Source organism: Musca domestica, unplaced genomic scaffold, assembly GCF_030504385.1.
Source record: "Musca domestica strain aabys unplaced genomic scaffold, Musca_domestica.polishedcontigs.V.1.1 55, whole genome shotgun sequence".
NCBI lineage: Eukaryota > Metazoa > Arthropoda > Insecta > Diptera > Muscidae > Musca > Musca domestica.
The window spans coordinates 5155527-5176893 of record NW_026712355.1 but is presented as its reverse complement, the minus strand read 5'-3'; the positions used below and the strand labels follow the sequence as shown (position 1 = coordinate 5176893).

At 37.7% G+C, this 21367-nt stretch overlaps 1 protein-coding gene across 1 annotated transcript in view; it reads right to left on the bottom strand.

The window, feature by feature from the left end:
* Nucleotides 1–20572, bottom strand: part of LOC101898146 (bumetanide-sensitive sodium-(potassium)-chloride cotransporter) — a 43214-nt gene extending 22642 nt beyond the window's left edge. The window contains exons 1-2 of the mRNA XM_059128589.1: nucleotides 20038–20572; nucleotides 2782–2881 (exon numbers count right to left, since the gene is read on the bottom strand). Coding sequence (XP_058984572.1) covers nucleotides 2782–2881; nucleotides 20038–20315 — 378 coding nt within the window. The 5' untranslated portion in view covers nucleotides 20316–20572. The remainder of the gene's footprint in view (nucleotides 1–2781; nucleotides 2882–20037) is intronic.
* Between the last annotated feature and the right edge of the window lie 795 nt (nucleotides 20573–21367).

The window sequence follows — 21367 nt, the reverse complement described above, 5'->3', positions numbered from 1 at the left end:
GACTCAATGTTCCCAACTGCAGGAAATTAGCATCAGAGCCTTAAGGTAGTTGGCCCCATAAGCCTCTGCATCAGAGTAAATTGACTAAAAGGCCTCTACTATAGATTTGAAGAGCTCTGAGGCATCTACTTTCAAGAAGCTGACTCTATTATCGACAAGCTGGCATCTACTTTACTGGCTCTATTCTCGAGTAGCTGACCTCTACTACAAGTAGGTGGCCTCTACTCGAAGTAGCTGGCTTCTACCCTCGAAGTAGCTGGCTTCTACCCTCCAAGTAGCTGGCATCTACTCAAGAGTATCTGGCCTCTACCCTCAAGTAGCTGACAACTACCCTCAAGCAGCTGTCATCTATGTTCGCAGCTGGTCTCTTCTCTTATGTAGTTGGCCTCCACACTAGAGTAGCTGGCCTCTTCTCCAGGGTAGCTGGGCCTTCAGCAATCTTCTCTATTTAAGCTGACCTCTCTTTTGAGTACCTGGCTCTATTCTCGAGTTGGTAGCCTTTACTCTCAAGTAGCTGACCTTTACTAGAGTCTCTGGGCTCAACTATAGAGTAGCTGGCCTCTACTCCAGAATAGCTGGGCTCTGAGGCATCTACTCTATATAAGCTGACCCCTACTTTCGAGAAGCTGGCCTCTATTCTCAAGTAGCTGACCTCTACTCCAGAGTAGCTGGCCCTTAATCCAGGTCTCTACTCCAGAGTAGCTGGCCTCTACTCTAGAGTAGCAGGGCTGTACTATAGAGGAGCTGACCTCTAATCCAGAGTAGCTGGTCTCTACTCCAGAGTGGCTTGCCTCCACTTTCGGATAGCTGGCCTCTACTCTAGAGTGGCTGGTCTGTACTATAGAGGAGCTGACCTCTACTACAGAGTAGCTGGCCTCTGCTCTCGAGAACTCACAAGTAACTGACCTCTAGTCTAGAGTAGCTGGTCTGTACTATAGAGGAGCTGACCTCTACTACAGAGTAGCTGGCTTCTACTCCAGAGTAGCTAGCCTCTACTCCAGGGTAGCTGGCCTCTACTCCAGAGTAGTTGGCCTTCACTCCAGAGTAGCTGGCCTCTTCTCCCAAGTAGTTGGCCTCTATTCCAGAGTAGCTGGCCTCTACTCCAAAGTAGTCGGCATCTAATCTCGGATAGCCAACTTTTGGCTGGCCTCTACTCCAGAGCAGCTGGCCTCTACTCTAGAGTAGCTGGCTTCTACTCCAGAGTAGCTAGCTTCTACTCCAGAGTAGCTGGCTTCTACTCCAGAGTAGCTAGCTTCTACTCCAGAGTAGCTGGCTTCTACTCCAGAGTAGCTGGCTTCTACTCCAGAGTAGCTGGCCTCTACTCCAGAGTAGCTGGCCTCTACTCCAGAGTAGTTGGCCTTCACTCCAGAGTAGCTGGCCTCTTCTCTCAAGTAGTTGGCCTCTATTCCAGAGTAGCTGGCCTCTACTCCAAAGTAGTCGGCATCTAATCTCGGATAGCCAACTTTTGGCTGACCTCTAATCCAGAGTAGCTGGTCTCTACTCCACAGTGGCTTGCCTCCACTTTCGGATAGCTGGCCTCTACTCTAGAGTGGCTGGTCTGTACTATAGAGGAGCTGACCTCTACTACAGAGTAGCTGGCCTCTGCTCTCGAGAACTCACAAGTAACTGACCTCTAGTCTAGAGTAGCTGGTATCTACTCCAAAGTAGCTGGCCTCTACTCCAGAGTAGCTGGTTTCTACTCCAGAGTAGCTAGCCTCTACTCCAGAGTAGTTGGCCTTCACTCCAGAGTAGCTGGCCTCTTCTCCCAAGTAGTTGGCCTCTATTCCAGAGTAGCTGGCCTCTACTCCAAAGTAGTCGGCATCTAATCTCGGATAGCCAACTTTTGGCTGGCCTCTACTCCAGAGTAGCTGGCCTCTACTCTAGAGTAGCTGGCTTCTACTCCAGAGTAGCTGGCTTCTACTCCAGAGTAGCTGGCTTCTACTCCAGAGTATCTGGCTTCTACTCCAGAGTAGCTGGCTTCTACTCCAGAGTAGCTGGCCTCTACTCCAGTGTAGCTGGCATCTACCCGGTGTATATGACCTCCGGCATCTAATCTAAAATAGCTGGTTTCTACTCTCAAGTAACTGGTCTCTACTCTACTAGCGTATCTGACAACAGAGGTCTCTAGTCTATCTGGCCACAGAGACCTCTATATTTGAGTACGTGGTAATAGAGGCCTTTACAGTGGCGTAGCTGGCCACAGAGATCTCTACTATAGGGCATCTGACAACAGAGGTCTCTAATCTAGATTATCTGGTCACAGAGACTTCTACATTTGAATAGCTGACTAGAATGGCTTCTATTATAGCGTATCTGACAACAGAGGTCCCTAATATGGATTATCTGGCCTCTACTCCAAAGTAGCTCCACTACAGAGTAGCTGGCCTCTACTCTATATCAGCTGGCCTCTACTCTCAAGTAGACGGCTTTATTTTCGAGTAGTTAGCTCTATTTTCGAATAGCTGGCCCTAGAGTCCTCTGCTTAAGAGTAGTCGGGCACAAAAGCCTCCGGCCTAGAGTAGCTGACCACAAATTAAGCTGTAGAGGTCTGTGAGACTTTTGCTGTAGTGCAACTGGTCTCAGGGATCTCTGCTCAAGTGAAAGTTATCTCAGAATCCTCTTCTTTAGAGAGGATAGAGTTTTTAGATTTAGAAGCCACCGCTCAAGGGTAGATGCCAACAGAGGCTACAAAATGGCTGATTACGGAGACCCATTTTTTTGAATATTCGGTCTTAGAATTGAAGGCTTGTTAAAGTGGATGTTTACATAAAAAATGCTTACCTGTCCCTCTCCCACAGCTTCACACTGAAGCTGGCCAATAGATGGTCTCTTCTTGTCCCTCTTGGACATACGGTAATTATCCATGCGGGGCAGGGCTTCCCTAAAAAAGAAAGAAGAAAAAAATAAATATTAAAAAAAAAAATCCCACAACAGATTTGCTTCGTTTGTACTGCATTCAACATCGCCAGACAGGTGTGGAATTCCAATCATAAGTTATCATTCTTCTTGTTTGTTCTCTTCGCAACAGATTCACTTTTGTTCGTACGTCCGCCAGTCATTTAAAACCAAAACAAGAACAATACAAACGCATGTTGACGAAATGTTAATTATGTCTGGGTATCTGTGTCCGTAGGGGAAGTTTTTTTCGTCGGTTTATTGTTTGTTTTTATTTCGGAATTATTGAATAATAAATGTTTTGTTTATAACATACACTAATTCGCACACAAATACACACACATAGGCAATATGTATTAATAATCCAAATTATTTGTTCCTTGATTTGTTTTTGTTTGAAGGCGGTTGGTTGGTTGGCTGGCTGGTTGGCTGTTCTGTTGGCTAAAACGTTGTTTGTTTGGTTTGAACGAGTTCAAACAAGTTAAAACTGAAAGTGTTCATTCATACCGTTTTCGCGGACGAGAGAACGAACCAACCACACAGCTAACAACCACAAGTAGGCTGCTGCTAGCTGACCAAACAAATGATGATGATGATCGTTGAGGTTTTATAATCGTAATTATTCTCAACTATTTTGAAATGATTCTATTTTAATTTTCAAAACTGAAAAAAAATATATTTAAAAATCTTTTAAAGAAGTGTTCATTAAAAAATCTAATTTGAGAAGGTTTGAAGAAAAAGTCTCTGTAGTGTGGAAAGGGAGGAGTTAGGGGGCCCTTCTCTAGAGTAAATGGTAAAAGAGATCTCTATTGTAGCGTAGCTGCCTCTAATCTAGAGTGACTGCCCACAGAGGATCCTACTATAGCCTGGCTGATCATAGAGGCCTCTACTCTAGCGTGGCTGATCACAGGGGCCTCTACTCTAGCGTTACACAGAGGTCTTTATACTAGAGAAGAAGGCAACAGAGGCCAATTCAGTAAAGTCGCTGACGACAGAGGTCTCTACTCTAGCGTATCTGACAAGAGAGGTCTCTAGGTTATCAGGCCACATTTGAGTAGCTGACTACAGAAGTCTCTACTCTAGCGTAAATGGACCCATAGTTCTCTAATCTTGATTATCTGGCAACAGAGACCTCTACAGCAAAGTAGCTGGCAACGGAGGATAATTCAGTAGAGTAGCTAGGCGAAAAAACCTTTACTCAATAGTATTTGGCCACATAAGTCTCTACTTCAGATTAGCTGGCCAGAAAAACCTCTGCATTCGATTAGGTGACTACAGAAGTCTATTCACCAGAAAAGCTGGCCACATAGGCACTACTTTGGCTTAGATAACCACATATATCATTAATCTAGATTATCTGGCCACAGAGATCTCTATATTGGATTAGCTGGCATTAACAGCATCTACAAAAGCGTAACTGGCCGCAGAGACCTCTAGTCTAGTGTAGGTGGCCACAGAGGTCTCTATACTAGTGTAACTGGCAACAGAGGCCAATTCAGTAAAGTCGCTGGCCGCATTGGTCTCTACTATAGTGAATCTTACAAAAGAGGTCTATAATCTGGATTATCTGTCCACAGACACCTCTACATTGGAATAGCTAACTACAGAAGATTCTACTACAATGAATCCGACAACAGAGTCTTTAATCTAGATTATTAGGTCAGAGAGACCTATACTTCAAGGTAACTGGCTGCATAGACCTCTAGCTTAATGTAGCTGGCCACAGTGGTTACTTCAGTAGAGTATATGGTAACAGGGACCTCTAGAATAGTGAATCTGGCTACAGAGGTCTCCACTATAGGGTATCTGACAAAAGAGATCGCTAATCTAGATTATCTGGCCACAGATACATCTACATTGGAGTAGGTGATTATAGAGGCTCCTATTTTAGGGTATCTGATAAAAGAGGTCTCTAATCTAGATTATCTGGTCACAGAGACCTCTACATTTGAGTAGCTGACTGGATAGGCTTCTACCATAGCATATTTAAAAACAAAGGTCTTTGATCTGGATTATCTGACCACAGAGATGTTTAAATTTGAGAAGCTGGCAACAGAGGCCTCTACAGATCGTAGATATCCACAGAGGTCTCTACTCTACGGTATTTGACAACAGAGGTCTCTAATGTAGATTATCTGGCCACAGAGACCTCTACACCAGAGTAGGTGGAGGATAATTCAGTAGAGTAGCTAGCCGCAAGAGCCTCTACTCAAGAGTAACTGGCCACAGAAGCCTCTACTACAAATTAGCTGACCAGGAAGACCTCAGCATTTGAGTAGCCTGACCACAGATTTCTTTATTTCTATAACATCTGACCTCAGAGACCTCAACATTTGAGTAGCTGACTAGAAAGGCTTCTATGATAGCGTATCTGACAACATATGTCACTTATATAGATTATTTGACTGCAGTGACCTCTATATTTGAGTAGCTGGTAAAGTAAAGTCGCTGGCTACAGAGGTCATTAATCCAGATTATTTAGCAACACCAGAGTAGCTAGCCGCAAAAACCTCTACTCAAGAGTAAGTGGCCACAGAAGTCTATACTCCACATTAGCTGACCAGAAAGCCCGGGGTCTTTAATCTTGATTATCTGGCCGCTAAGACCTCTATATTTGAGTAGCTGACTTCAGAGGCTTCTATTATAGCGTATCTGACAACAGAGGTCTCTAGTCTATCTGGCCACAGAGACCTCTATATTTGAGTAGCTGACTAGAAAGACTTCTACTATAGCTCATCTGACAACAGAGGTCTTTAATCTAGATTATCTACATTTGAATAGCTGACTAGAATTGCTTCTATTATAGCGTATGTGACAACAGAGGTCTCCAATATGGATAATTTGGCCACAGAGACCGCTACATTTTAGTAGTAAGCAATAGCGTAGCTGGCCACAGAGGACTTTTCTCTAGGGTGTCTGACGATAAAGGTATCTAATATAGATTATCTGGCCACAGAGGTCTCTACATTTGAGTAAATGACTACAGATGCCTCTACTGCACGGTATGTGACAACAGAGGTCTCTCTAATAATGAAGATGGCCACAGAAGTCACTAGTATAAAGAATCTGGCCCTATACTAGAGTAGCTGACAGCAGAGGATAATTTAGAAGAGTAGCTGGCAAAGCCTCTTCTCAATAGCAACTGGCGACAGAAGTGTCTACTCCAAATAAACTGACCACAAAGACTTTTACATTTGAGAAGCTGACTATAGAAGTCTTTAGTCTAGCTTAGGTGGACACATTGGGGCTCTACTCTCCCATAGCTGGACACAGAGGCCTCAACATTTGAGTTGTTGACTACAGAAGTCTCTGCTTTATTGCAGTTGGCCAAAGAGGTCTTTACTCTAGCGTATCTGGTCACAAAGGCCTCTACACTAGAGTAGCTGGCAGCAGACGATAATTTAGAAGAGTAGCTGGCCGCAAAACCTCTTCTCAACAGCAACTGGTCACAGAAATCTCTACTCCAGATTAGCTGGCCACAAGGACCTTTGTACTTGAGTAACTGACTTGGGCCACAGAGGGCTCTACTTTAGAATATTTGACCACAGTAGTCTCTTCACTAGAGAAGCTGACCACAGAGACCTCTACATTTGAGTTGTTGACTATAGAAGTCACCACTCTAGCGTAGTTGGCAGCAGAGGGATCTACTCTAGCATACCTGGCCACAGAGGCCTTTGTTCTAGTGTCATCTCTACTTTATCGTAGTTGGACAGAGACATCTAGTGTATTTTTCCACAGAGGTCTCTAATCTAGATTAGCTGGTCACAGAGACCTCTATATTTGAGTAGCTGACTATAGAAGTCACTACTCTAGCGCAGTTGGCAACAGAGGGATCTACTCTAGCATAGCTGGCCACAGAGACCTTTGTTCTAGCGTACCTGGTCACAGAGATTTCTACCTAAGATTAACTGGCCACAAAGAGGTATACATTTGAATAGCTGACTACAGAGGGCTCTTCTCTAACATACCTGGCAACAGAGGTCTCTTCTGTAACATACCTGACTACAGAGGCCTCTACATTTGAGTTGAATACATACGTCTTTACTTTTGCGTAGCACAGAGGTCTCTAATCTGGATTAGCTGGCCACAGAGCCCGCTTTATTTAAATAGCTGACTAAAGATATCTGTAATTTAGTGTAGCTGGGCGTAAAGGTCAAAACTCTCGGGTAAGACTCCAAAGAGGAGATTGCTCTAGAGTAGCTGGACTCAGAGGTTCCAACTCTAGATATGCTGATCATACTTGCCTAATCTTTAGTATAAATGGACCTAATGACCTCAACTTTAGAATAGCTGGTCTGAGAGATCACTAGTGTATGGTAGATGGTGTTAGATGTCTCTTCTCTAAGTAGCCGATATCACAGGTTGGCTGCCATTAAAATATACCTCTACTTTAGTCTATTGACTTTGATCTAATTTGGAATCTTTATTATTTTTTTTGTGTCTACTTCCAAATAAAATATTCTGTGTTCTTCGGAACTTAAAAAAATGTTGTAATTTATAATGGCTACTTTTACTTTTGTTGTTGTTCCAGTTGTTCTACAAACGATTACAAATGCGATGACAACAAACAACTGGAGGAGAAGTGAATCAAATTGGGCGTTTATGTGTGTAGAATGAAATGTATCCTCAGAATATCAAAAAACACACGATAATTGAGATATAACATTTGTTGCTGGCGAAAATGTATGTTAGCGGAATATTTTTGTTTGCTAAGCTAATTTGTATGATGACTTGTTGTTTGTTTGGAGTACAAAATATATATTTGTGTACGTTTGTTTGTAGGTTAAGGTCTTGACATGGAGATTAGGATAATGGATTGATGAGGGAACAAATTGTCAAAATCGATCAATTATTTGCTTTGAAAAGCTCTCTCGGTAATTGAACAGCTGGTCGACGCGTTTGGAAATATTTGTAGAGGAAAATGGGCATGATTTTGAAAAACGAGCAGGGAAAAGTTTTTTTGCGAAAACAAAAGTGATGCAGAACTGAGTAACAAACTCTTGGGATTTTTAAAATATATTGGATTTTTTTTGCCATAAAATACTATCATAGCTTCCTCTATCACAAAGGATTAATCATACCTTATTAAAAATTAAAATTTTTATATTTTTATTTATTTCTGAGGTGACAATTCCGGTACCATATTTGTGCTCCGGGTCATCATTTAATTAATCAAAATATTAAAATGCAGCTGGAATTTCCCATTGTAAATTTAACTGCAATTGATCGTTCACGCAGAACCACAAAGCTGTGTTGAAAACTCTTTTTATATCTGATTTAATTGCGATCTTTTCTTTGGCGCATTAATAACTGCTATATATAAATGTTTTATCAATGGCTGCATCAGGTCAATGCCATGTCTTAAGAAGTAAAAAGCTGCGATTAGAGATTATAAATACTTGGATATATTAATAAGGATTTCCGCCTGCCTTCTATAGGTCGGAGACATTGCAAAGGCCTTTTTAAGCCAAATATAGGTTGTAGGGGCTTTTCCAATAATATATTTTGAATTTTTTTTTTTATGAAATATTTTTTTATCCTTAAACAATACTATTTGAATAATCTGATGAAAAATTTTGAAAGAACAGCTTTTGAGGGCCAACCCGGTTCTATTTTTTTGAAAAAAATATTATTTAAATATTTTTTTTAATTTAGGCTTTTTATCCAGATGTGGATTTTTAGAAGAATAAAGGGTGATTTTTTTGAGGTTAGGATTTTCATGCATTAGTATTTGACAGATCACGTGGGATTTCAGACATGGTGTCAAAGAGAAAGATGCTCAGTATGCTTTGACATTTCATCATGAATAGATTTACTAACGAGCAACGCTTGCAAATCATTGAATTTTATTACCAAAATGTTGGCAGAAAATCCGCTTTTTTATCGACAAATTTTGTTCAGCGATGAGGCTCATTTCTGGTTGAATGTCTACGTAAATAAGCCGTTCAAGAACTGCCCATGCATCCCGAAAAATGCACTGTTTGGTGTGGTTTGTACGCTGGTGGAATCATTGGACCGTATTTTTTCAAAGATGCTGTTGGACGCAACGTTACGGTGAATGGCGATCGCTATCGTTCGATGCTAACAAACTTTTTGTTGCCAAAAATGGAAGAACTGAACTTGGTTGACATATGGTTTCAACAAGATGGCGCTACATGCCACACAGCTCGCGATTCTATCGCCATTTTGAGGGAAAACTTCGGAGAACAATTCATATCAAGAAATGGACCGGTAAGTTGGCCACCAAGATCATGCGATTTGACGCCTTTAGACTATTTTTTGTGGGGCTACGTCAAGTCTAAAGTCTACAGAAATAAGCCAGCAACTATTCCAGCTTTGGAAGACAACATTTCCGAAGAAATTCAGGCTATTCCGGCCGAAATGCTCGAAAAAGTTGCCCAAAATTGGACTTTCCGAATGGACCACCTAAGACGCAGCCGCGGTCAACATTTAAATGAAATTATCTTCAAAAAGTAAATGTCATGGACCAATCTAACGTTCCAAATAAAGAACCGATGAGATTTTGCAAATTTTATGCGTTTTTTTTTTTAAAAAAGTTATCAAGCTCTTAAAAAATCACTCTTTATTTTTCGAAGCTCTAGTCTAGTGTGAATGTGTGAATGTTTTTTGGGTTCCACCATAATGCGGGTCAAATCGTGTATTAAATGACGAATATTTTGTCGATTTACATATTTAAATTTGAGTAGACTTTTTCTATAGCGTTGCTGGCCTCTTTACTAGAGAAGACGGTCACAGAAGCTTCTGCTCTAAAGAAGCTATCTACGAAGGCCTCTATACTAGAGTAGCGGACAACAGAAGTCAATTTAGTAGAGTAGTTGACCACAGAGACCTCTACGATAGCGTAGCGTAAAAAATAAAATATTCTTTCATAACCTCATAATATTAGGAAGACTCTAAATAATTTACTATTTGAGGAGTTTTGAGTAATAATATCTGACCTTAGAGTACTCTAATCTAGAGCAGCTGGTCACAGACGTGTTTTTTATTAAAATGACAGAAACCGGAAGCATCAACTCATCAGAAGCTGGCCACAGAGGCTTCAGCTATTGAGTAGCCGACTACAGAGGCCTATTTTAAATGTTCAACCATAAAGGAGATTTTTATAGGGACGGGTTACCTCCATATATAGAGACGGTCTAGAGGTCTGTTTTTATAGGTGTTCCAAAATTTTTCAAAGTTATTTTTTCAAAGACTCTTAAAATTTTTATATTTTTTTAAAGGACTTTTGAGGAAATAGTTTTGAATTTGGTCCGAATTTTTATTGAAATCCTATCAATATTGCGGTTGGCTCTTTTTAATCTCATTTGAAACTAATAGTATTTTTAATAAAATTCCGAAAAATTCGGAGAATGTATATTTGCCAAGGATTTTCTCATTAAATCTTTTGAAAGACATTTTAAGACCGTAGTCGTTGAATTTTTCGGATACTTGGAAGGACTATATTTGTATACCCTCAACCATAAGGCTAGAGAGGGTATATATCATTTGATGCGGCCAAAACGTGCCTCATCGATGGACCAAATCCAGTCCATTTTGAAATGTCCGTCCGTCCTTCCGTCTGCCTGGTCCAAACTTGGTACATCGTAATATTATTGTCAAACTTACAACGAGTTCGGAGATGGGTAATAACGGTCCACTCCTTCTGGTACATCCCCCACAAAAGTTTGACATTTTCAAAAAAATATTTTACTGCACAGAAAGGATCATCCGATTTTTCTCCAACTTAGCAAATTCTAATATTTGCATCAGTGCTAGGTCAGGTGTGAAAATGGACAATGGACAACTCTTATAAAATGTTTTTAAATTACCCACATCACAATATTTTTATTAGACAAAGGTCTGGTGTGAGATGGAATATATCCATATCCGCCCACTCCTTCTGGTACCTCCCCCCACATAGCGTAAAAAATTGGAATAACGAAAACGATTATGAAATCTGAAATAAGCATCCGGTTCTCTTTCATATTTCAAAAAAAAAAAAAAAAAAACGAAAACACTTTTAATTTGCACCAATTTGCACAACAAATAGGTTACGCTAGGTACGAAAAAGGCCCATCATCGTTGCCATATTCTTGAATTATTTCTCTACAATTATTTATAATTAGAGGTATGATCTCTCGAGGATGTTGGTGATTTAGCTGCAACTGTATTACCTATACAGATGGCGTGTCAACATGAGAACCCTAAAAAATTTCGTTTTCAAAGAATACCCATAGGAAATTGTAATTCCAATTGGACAGGGTTTGACGGCCTTTAATGACCGTCTGTCTACAGAAGGCCCAAAAAAATGTCTCTTCTGAAGATAACGATATTTCTGAGACGATGTCTCTTGTTTTTAAAACCGTCCCTGGTTTTTAAAACTTATGGGTCTAACCATGGTACAATTAACAAGGTAACGTCATGCAATCATATGTTTGCATGTTTTTATTTTCAAAATTATACATTTCACAAAATTTCATAGTCACAATGCTTATTTAAAAATCCATAGTACGTACATAAATCAGAGATGGGAACCTTTTTTCAATGAAGTTTAAATTTGACAAGGTAAACTACGGAATAATGCAGAGCTGGATATAATTATTTTAAATTCGGTTACCTTGAATTAATTGTATCATTGTCTCTAAATAGAATATGGTCAACGTATGGAACTGGTCATCACATGAGCAAAACCTCAAAAAATTCCACCAAACAAAAAAAATTCCCCCCACTAATTAAAACTCCCTAAATTCGGATAAAATCGGTTTAAGGAAGAAATGAGAGTTTACACAGAAAGCATGTGGTTGTTGCAACCAGATTTAGCCCGTCTTAATTATTCGTAATTAAAGCTAATTATTCATCAGCATCAACATTGTTTTTCGTTCGGTTTTGCAAAACGGATTGAAACAAAACAACTTAAATTAAATAGGTGACGCATACCTTGATTAAGCGATAAAAACCCAATGGGGTCTGATGGAAAGAGGAAGTTATATCTGTCAAAGGGTTTTCCCTTCTGTAGTGTTAAGGGCTTGCCCTCATTTGGAGGTCACGCATTTCTATTTGATATCATTTTGGATGGGTATGTCTCACATAGACTCAAATACCAAACGAATTTACCTAGGTTCCGTTATCCACATATCACATGAGTTCCGCTGACATAAACCAACAATAATTCTTCCATTCGAATTTTTTTATAAGACATTTTCCAAACAAACCGCTCCCACCACTGGCTAATAAATCAAAACCAACAACTAAAAAAAAAGAAAAGCAATTTAGAAAAGTTCTTGACAACAAATTAGTCGACTTTAGATGCAGATTACAATTTAATTGTAATTTGAACGCTTTATTAGAGCGCAATAAAGATAAAGTCGTTGGGGAAAAAAGCAAGCGAAGGGTAAACATGTTTTCAAAAAAAAAAAAAAAAAAAACAAAGCAGACACCGACTGACGTATGAGTAATAAATAAATGCTTTGTGTGTGAACATCACGTGTGTGTTTTTCGTTTCGAGATATGGCCAAAATTGAGGTAGTCCCCAAAAAAATGTTACCTTTGCAATGGAAGTTTTTGTTTTATTTGTGTGTAGATGTTAATAAAAATTAATAGAAAAAAATATTCCGTTCTTCTGTGGAATATCTTCAAGGCGATAAAGCGTCATCAAAACAATATCCAAAATTTAGGGGTGTGTATCGGAAAAATAGATAAATTTTAGAAAGTTTCTTTGATGAAACCTCAGCTGGATAGACTTTGACATAAATTGTTCTTTTTTATATAACGAAATTTAATTTGTGATTTTTAATGAAAATTCAAAGACTCGAATAAAATTTTTTATCAAATCTTTTCAAATTTAAGCAACTTAAACCTACTAATTTTCTAATATTGAAAATTTGTAGACTTAAGTTGCTTGTTTTTTTTTATAAAAACCAAAGCACTTCAAATGTGCACTCATTTGTAGCAAAGACCTAAAATGGTAAAGACTAGACAAAATGCATTCTGAGCAAATGGTTTGTGGCTATGCTACCTTGAATAACAGCTCATGACGGAGGCATGTTAAAATAAAAAAACACAATTATAGGAAATAATGACAGATAAAAGTTTGGATAGACCAAAATATTGGATTCAAAATTCTATTCCATATACCTTCCCAAATAATTGCATACTGCCTTAGCGGTTTAAATTGCTTAACATTGGTAACTATGTTGTTACGATATCATAACAACAGAGGTATTTTTCATAGGGTTGCCATATTTTCCTCTGTCTTGTCCTATCTTTACACTTCTATGTCTTTGTTTGTAGAACAAATAGGCTGCACAAAGTACGAAAAAGATCCATTCGCGTTGCCAACCTCGCATATTATTGCTCATCAATTATACATGATTTGAGGAATTGTTTTTCGAGAAAAATCCTTTCCGTAGAAATGCAATTCCGCGGGGATCTTGCAAAGAATATTTCGAAAGAATATTTTGCAGCAGGTTTTGAAGACTCAGATAAATATTATTAAAAATAGTGGATTTTTTGAAATGTTGAAAAAATTAATATTAGAAATTAAAAAGGTTACATTAGAACCACTGTAGAACTAAGAAGACAACGTCATGCAATCATATGCTTACAATTTATTCTAAATTATACCTTTGACAAAATCGCATTGTCAAAATGTAAATTCATAAATCCAATATATATACAGGGTGAGATGAAAAAACTGCAACCAACTTCAGACTGCTGTCATTTCTAAACCACTCGTCCGACATCTGTTAAAATTATTCCAGTGACAGCTCATTATATTGTTTATAAGCGTCCAAAAGCATTTTGGTGGGAATTTTCCAGAAAAAAAGGTATTCGCGATGGAATTCAAGCGAGAAAGTGTGATTTCTTTATATTTGGCTGGAAAACCACAAGTGGCTATCGTTAGAGCACTCCAGCATTTAAATGTGAATAAATCTTTTGTGTCTCGAACCATCGCTCGTTACCGGTACTAGATACAGGTAGCGTAGCCCGACGTCAAGGACGTGGACGAAAGAAAACAACAACATCAGCAGAAATGGTTCGAAAAGTAAAGAAGCTGCTTGAACGAAGCCCACGTCGCAGTGGCCGAAAAATGGCTCGAGAGCTGAAAATATCGCAATACTCCATTCGGCAAATATTGAAAAATGAGCTCGGGGTAAAGCCATGGAGATTCCAAATTCCAAAAAGTACAAAAACTTACACCGCAATCGATATAAATGAGACTTAAAAATGCTCAAGAGTTGCTTCGCTTGGCCGAAGGTGGTGAACTGCCGAATTTGGTTTTCTCCGATGAGAAGACATGCACTAATACAGTTTTTTCAATAATAAGCAATTTTTTTCAATAATGAGCAAATTTCCTCGGAATTCTATTTCCACGAAAAGAATTTTTCTCGAGAGATCATTCCAACAGTCATAAATAATTGAGGAGAAATGATTTGCGAATATGGCAATGCTGATAGGTCTTTTTCGTACCTAGTGTATCCTATTTGTTGTGTAAATTAGTGGAAATTTGAAGTGCTTATTTTTGTATAAACATTAAGCAACTCAAACAATCTCCGGAAAGAAGCTCTTGATTGTTGCCTAGGTCTAGCTCTTAACACTGCAATTAAAATGAATTTTTCTAAGAAAAATCTTTGACTTTCTTTTTCTGTCAGACTCAGAAATGTTTTTGGCAAACAATGATTTTATTTCAGTTGTTTTGTTTTACTGTGCTTTGTAAAAATTAACGAAATCAACGAAAAAGGATGGCGGCGATGTTGATGTCAGATGAATAATTAACTTTAATTACGAATAATTAAAACGTGTTAAATCTGGTTGCTGCAACCAAAAACACATGTTTTCTGTGCGAACTTTCATTTCTTCCTTAAACCGATTTTATCCGAATTTAGGGAGTTTTAATAAATGACGATTTTTTTGCTTGATGGAATTTTTTGAGGATTTGCTCATGTGATGACCAGCCCAACACTTAGAGATATTAGTTTGAAAACCAGATAGGTGTTAAAGATCCTATATACACACACTATACAATTTCTTATGACATGCGTAACTTACAAATTTAGAAATTCTATTCAAGACCAATCATGAATATGCGAGCGGAATTCTACTACCGCGGAAGGCATTTCTCTCCAGAGATAATTTCTCAAATCATGAATAATTGTGGGGAAATTTTTTGTCAATATGGCAATGCGAATTTGTCTTTAATGTATCTAGTGTAACCTAGTTGTTGTACAGATGGGTCATTTTCGTACCATGTGTATCCTATTTGATGTTCAATGTGGTACATAAAAAATACGATCCTAAACGGACAATTTCACAAATGTTTCTTCGTTTTTAATCAATTACTGAAATAAATTGCAAACTTCTTCCAAAAATTCACAGAACTATTTTCTCTCATTTTTAAGAATAATATAAACGGACTTTTTTTAAAGTCAATAAAATAGGTGTTTTTTTTAATGTTATTTTGAAGACATATCGGAATTTGGTAAGAAATTTTTAGGAACATTCAAGGTTACGAAAAATTAATCCTTTGTCATTTCAGTTGGTTTCTGTTCCCATATTTCGCATTCGCTTCCGTAAATAAATGAATTTCATAAATGCTGTCGTTGTTTGAACACATTTCTCTATGTCTCGTGTTAAAAATCTCCAGGATATAATTATATCGAAATAGGTTTTGGATATATGAAAATAAATAAATATAGGTTTTGGATATATGAAAATAAACAAAAAGCGAGAATACATAAAACGCTTGTTTGACTGACTTAAGTCATGGGTTGGCTTCTTCGGAAAAGTACAAAGGAGCGTAGGGCCAAAATCGAACTAAGTCAACCTAAAACTCCTTTGTTTCTGTTCGAAAAAGCCAGTCGAAAAAGCTTTTTATGTTTCATACATAGAAATTTTTTCATAGACAAAAATTCTATTTTTGAACTTCCCTCTCTCCAACAACACATACACATAAACACTTATGAGGATAAAATTCTCTCCTTCATTCACCTGGTTATAAAACTACCCAATTTCCGAAAAGTTTGCCGAAGACTTTTATTTCGTCCAATTGGGCGCCGCAAATGATCGGCTGTTGGTCGTCGAAAGGGCTCCCCTGTTGGTGGTGGTGATGATGGCATTTCACTGGCAGTTATACTGGTGTTATTATTTTCACCACTGGCAACATGGCCATCGTTGGCGGTGCCATGTTCCGGATCAACGTCTGGCATTTTGGGCGATGTTTAAAAAAATAATCTGTGGCAGAACTCGATCCAGAGGATTTTTATTCAACTTTTTTTGTACCCTTCCAAATGTATTTTTATTCACTCTTCATTCTTTTATTTTATTTTAGTCGAAATTCTTTTCTTTTTACAATATCCGATTCCGTTATTTTACTTTGCAACGCTACGCTTTAAAATTGAGCCAGCGTTTAACTGTAAAATATTGAATTCTAGGGGGTTTTAAATGTTTATGATAATTAAATGAAAAAAAAAAATAAATAAATTGAAAAACCGCATTCAATTTTTTCCACTCTGTGAATAGTTCCAACCAAGAATAGACCAGATCGAGCGGAGCCACATTTAGAGCGCATGATACATTTTAAAGCTACAATGGACGTATGTATGCATATACGTCACTTCGATCGCATGCAAGATTCACATTTGATATAGCTGTGGTCTACACCATTTTCAAATAAAATTCGCTAATGTCTCAATGGAAAATGGCAATATTTCTTTGTTTGTAATTCGAAAAATGTATTTAAATATAAATTCCATAATAAGTAAAAGCATGTTAAGATTTACGAAATTCACTCGATTTCAAATGTCAACGGCTCCATTACGTATACGTAACGTAAATTGTATTCATAAATCCAGATGATATTATTTGACGTATACGCTATGGAATTGACGTTTGAGATCGAGTACATTTCGTAAATTTACACGTACTTTAAATTATATACATCCCAATCAAAAATATCCAAGCAAAAAAATTTGTTCTCGAAAGACCATTGCTCCAATCACGAAAAATTGAGGAGAAATAATTTGAGAATGTGGCAACGATAGTGGAACTTTTTCGTATCTTGTGTAACCTATTTGTTTGTGCAAATTGTTATTTATCAAAATAAGGAATTTAAGGTGCAATTACATAAAAAGCTTTAAGTCATGGCTAGGCATATTAATGTCAAATTATAATGGAAAACGACGGCAGGACTTTAGTGCGACTCTGTAATCCCTTTATGAAATGTCACAAAATATGCCTAGCCATAACTTCAAGCTACTTATCTACTTACACTCTTAGACCAACAATTCTTCAATATTAGGATTAGAATATACAAATGTGTTAGGACCTATGCTTAAACGTGGATCGATAATGCCAAATTTCTTGTGCGAAATTAAATGGGCAAAATACCGCAGAGCAACATTCGGGCAGCGGGTGGAGATTTCATTGGCCGTTTGATGGCCATAATTCGTGTCAAAGGTGACGAGCAAATCTAAACTTATTCTATAATTTGGTGCTATTTCCGACATTTTTGCTTTCATTCAATAAAATTTAAAAAAAAAAATGTAAAAATTATGGCGTTTGACTTTGTTGAAGTTTTGTTATCTCACCCTGTAGACACAATATCATGGTTCAATGGAACTCCATTTCAAATAATAATAATAATAGTAATAATAATCTCCACTTCTAAATTTTCTAGAATCTACCTTTGCCCATTCATAAAATTGTTCTCTATTTCTTCTCCACTATACAAATTTAATTCGAGAGATCATCCCTCCAAAAATAATTGAGGAGACACAATTTACGAATATGGCAACGCTAAGGGGTCTTTTTCGTACCTTGTGTATCGTATTTTTTGTGAGAAATTAAAATGATTCTGTTTTATATAGGAACAAGTAAAAAAGCTGTAAGTTCGGCCGGGCCGAACTTTTAATACCCTCCACCATTTGGTACAAATTTGGCAATTTCCAAAAAATAAAACCCGTTAAAAATTCTGTTAACATCTTAAAAATACCGAATGTTTATACGACGACGTGGGCCTGCATAGGCAACTTTTGTCATAAATTATTACAATATTTAAATGAGAAACTTCAAGAAAAATCTGTTTATAAAGTAGCTAAAATCATCAAAATACCGAATATGGGGGGTACCGTTATATGGGGGCTATACGAAGACGTGGACCTGCACAGACAATTTTCTGGCATGGGCTGAAGTATCCATTACGAACTTCACATGCGAAATTTAAACCATTCCTGTAAATAATGTCGCTGAAATCATCAAAATACCGAATATCGGGGGGTACCGTTATATGGGGGCTATATGAAGACGTGGACCTACATTGCTCATTTTTTGACTTTGGATGTAGTATCCATTACGAACTTCAAATACCAAATTTGAAACGATTCCGGTAAACAATGTCGCTAAAATTATCAAAATACCGAATATCGGGGGGTACCTTTATATGGGGGTTACACGATGACGTGGACCTGCACAGATAATTTTCTGTCTTAGGCTGTAGTATCCATTACGAACTTCAAATGCCAAATTTAAAATAATTCTGGTGAATAATGTCGCTAAAATCATCAAAATACCGAATATCGGGAGGTACCGTTATACTGGGAAAATATACATTTGTGCAAAGTTTTAGCCTTCTATCTCAATTTGTTCGAAAGATAGCGTGATTACAACAGACAGACAGACAGACAGACAGACAGACAGACGGACAGACAGACACACAGACAGACAGACGGACATGGCTAAATCGTCTTAGAATTTTACGCTGATCAAGAATATATATACTTTGTTGGGTCTGACATGAGTATTTCGAGGAGTTACAAACGGAATGACAAAATTAATATACCCTCCATAGTATGGTGGAGGGTATAAAAAAGCAATTGAAACCAACTTATTTTCAATATCAGGATTCGAATATATGTTTGGGACCTATGCCCAAAATTCAATCATGAAATAATCATAAAGGTAACTTTATTTTAAATAATAATAATATCCAGCTCTGTATTATCTATAATATACCTCTAGCAATCCACAAAATTGTTCTCTATTTCTTCTCGACACGGGAAACTATTTCAATCTTAAGGTGAGAATACATAGAAAGCCCTTTCTTCCTGGCTTAAGCCATCGGCTGGCTTCTTTGGCAAGGAACAAAGGAGATGTGGGCCAAAATCGAACTAAGACAACCTAAACCTGCTTTTCCTACCACAAAGCCAGCCGACGACTTAAGCAAATCAAAAAAGCGATTCTATGTATTCTTACCTCTAACTGTAAAATGAAAAACTTTTTAGAAACTCTTTAAAATAGGTTGCTTTCTATAGTGTATCTATGCAGTAGATACTTGCTTCTATCTTTTTTTCCACATGTTACAATTAATTCATGAAAACCTCCTTTTAAACAATAATAATATCCAGCTCCGTATTTACGGTCCATAAAATTGTTTCATGCTTCCTTTCGGCTATTAAATTAATTTCATCTTTAACTCGTTTATAAAGCAATAAATCTTTAGGCACGCCTTTAAAAAAGGGTTCCCTTCTTTGGAGTATCTTTAAAATAGACGCCTTGCGTCTGACATTTTTTCACTCTGTCTTTTTTAATATTTCTTTAAGTCCTTAAATTTAAAATGAATTCCCAGCTTTCTATTCAATTAAGGATTAGAATTCAGGCTAGGATTGTATGCAGAGGCAGCCTGAAAATGCTTTTACATTCCTTACGCCTAAATAAAGGATATATTTTTTAAGATCTCTAATAAGATAGCACTTATAATCTGTTCGTCCATTCAGCACCCCCATAATTTCTTCGAAACACCTTTAAACAATATTTTATTTTTAGTTTGGCCATAAAGAATCCCTCCGTTTGTCTTAAAGTGAGAATACATAAAACGCTTTTTTGACTGGCTTATGTCATTGGCAGTGTTCTTCCTAGAGAAACAAAGGAGTTATCGGTTGACTTAGTTATATTTTGGCCTTAAGCCACTTTGTTCTTTTCCGAAGAAGCCAGCCAATGACATTAGTCAGACAAAAAAGCCTGTAATGTATTCTCACCTTTATTTTTCGTCTTTCTTTCTATTTTCTATTTTACGCAGTCACATTTCTTCAAATATTTCCACACATCCTTTTTGTTCCTTAACATAAATTTCCCTTCTCCAATACTTACTGTGTCAACTGGGCCAAACTGAATTTCCGATCATCGGCCGATTGTTTGGACCTCAGAAAACTGCCAAATCCTCGAAAGGATATGCTTGAACTTTTACGCGGGGCATTGTGCTGTTGGTAGTGGCCACCACCGGCCGGTGGTGGGGCCGAGCCATTGGCATTATTCACACTATTATCACTGGTCACATTTTCACTAATTGTGGTGATGTTGGTGGGTTCAAAATCGCCCACACCGGGGCCCCCACCGTTCACTTTGGAGATTTGAAAACGATCGGTCATTTTTTCAAAGGCGGATGGATCCTTGTCAAATCAAATCTCACAATTTTCTTTTCAAACTATTTATTCAATTGGCTATTTTAAATTTATTTTGTTAAAATAAATTTTCCAATTTTTGCATTTTCTTATATTTTCACACTCCGTTTTTAGTCCTGCGAATTTGATGAATTTCCGTTTCCGTTTTGTTAGAACACATTCGCTCGATCAGCTGCCGTTTGCAAAATAACGTTAACGTTTAACTGCAAAATGATTGATGTTGGTGGCTTTTATCGTTTTATTTTGGCTTATAAATGAAATGAAACACACGCACGCACACACACACTAACACATGGGTAGATGGATGGACACAGCGGTATGGTTAATATCGACTCTCCTGTTTCAAGTGGAGAGCTCTCACCAATGAAAATCCTCTGTTAGTTTTCTTTTTGTTGTTATTACAATTAAAGTTCTCAAATATACCGTAATTTGTGTATGATAAACTAAGAGAGAGGGAGAGAGTGAGGCATTTGCACAATCAATGGGAGAGTGAATCAATTATCAATCAAAGAGGGGCCGTTATTCATGAAACAAATTCTACTTTTCTCTCTTCATATTGGCTCTAATTGGAAAACAAAGAATACACAGTAGCGGACAACAACAACAAAGGATAACAGCAAATACATTCAAACCTATGCAAAACTATGAAGAGTGCTAAAATTTAACACGTTTGATTCGACTTGTTTTTGTGATTCTGTCAACAAGTAAAATTAACACCTTTCTGCTCTGTTATTGTTGTCTCCAACAACCAATCAAAACAAAATGACATGAAATGGCAAAGTGGAAGCAAGGCATTTGGAAATTTGCCGTCATTTTCGTCAAAGACGGGGGCTGTCGGTTTGGGGAACCACATATCGATCATTATTATCTCCTTTTGATCATAATTGTATTATGCCATCGATTATGAAATTGATAGGTAGTTTTTATTTGTTTTTATTTTTCCCAGCCGATAAGTTCGTGTAAACTTGTAAGAGTGGCTGTTCTCTTACCATACTCCGTCGAAAAATTTTGCGTCTTTT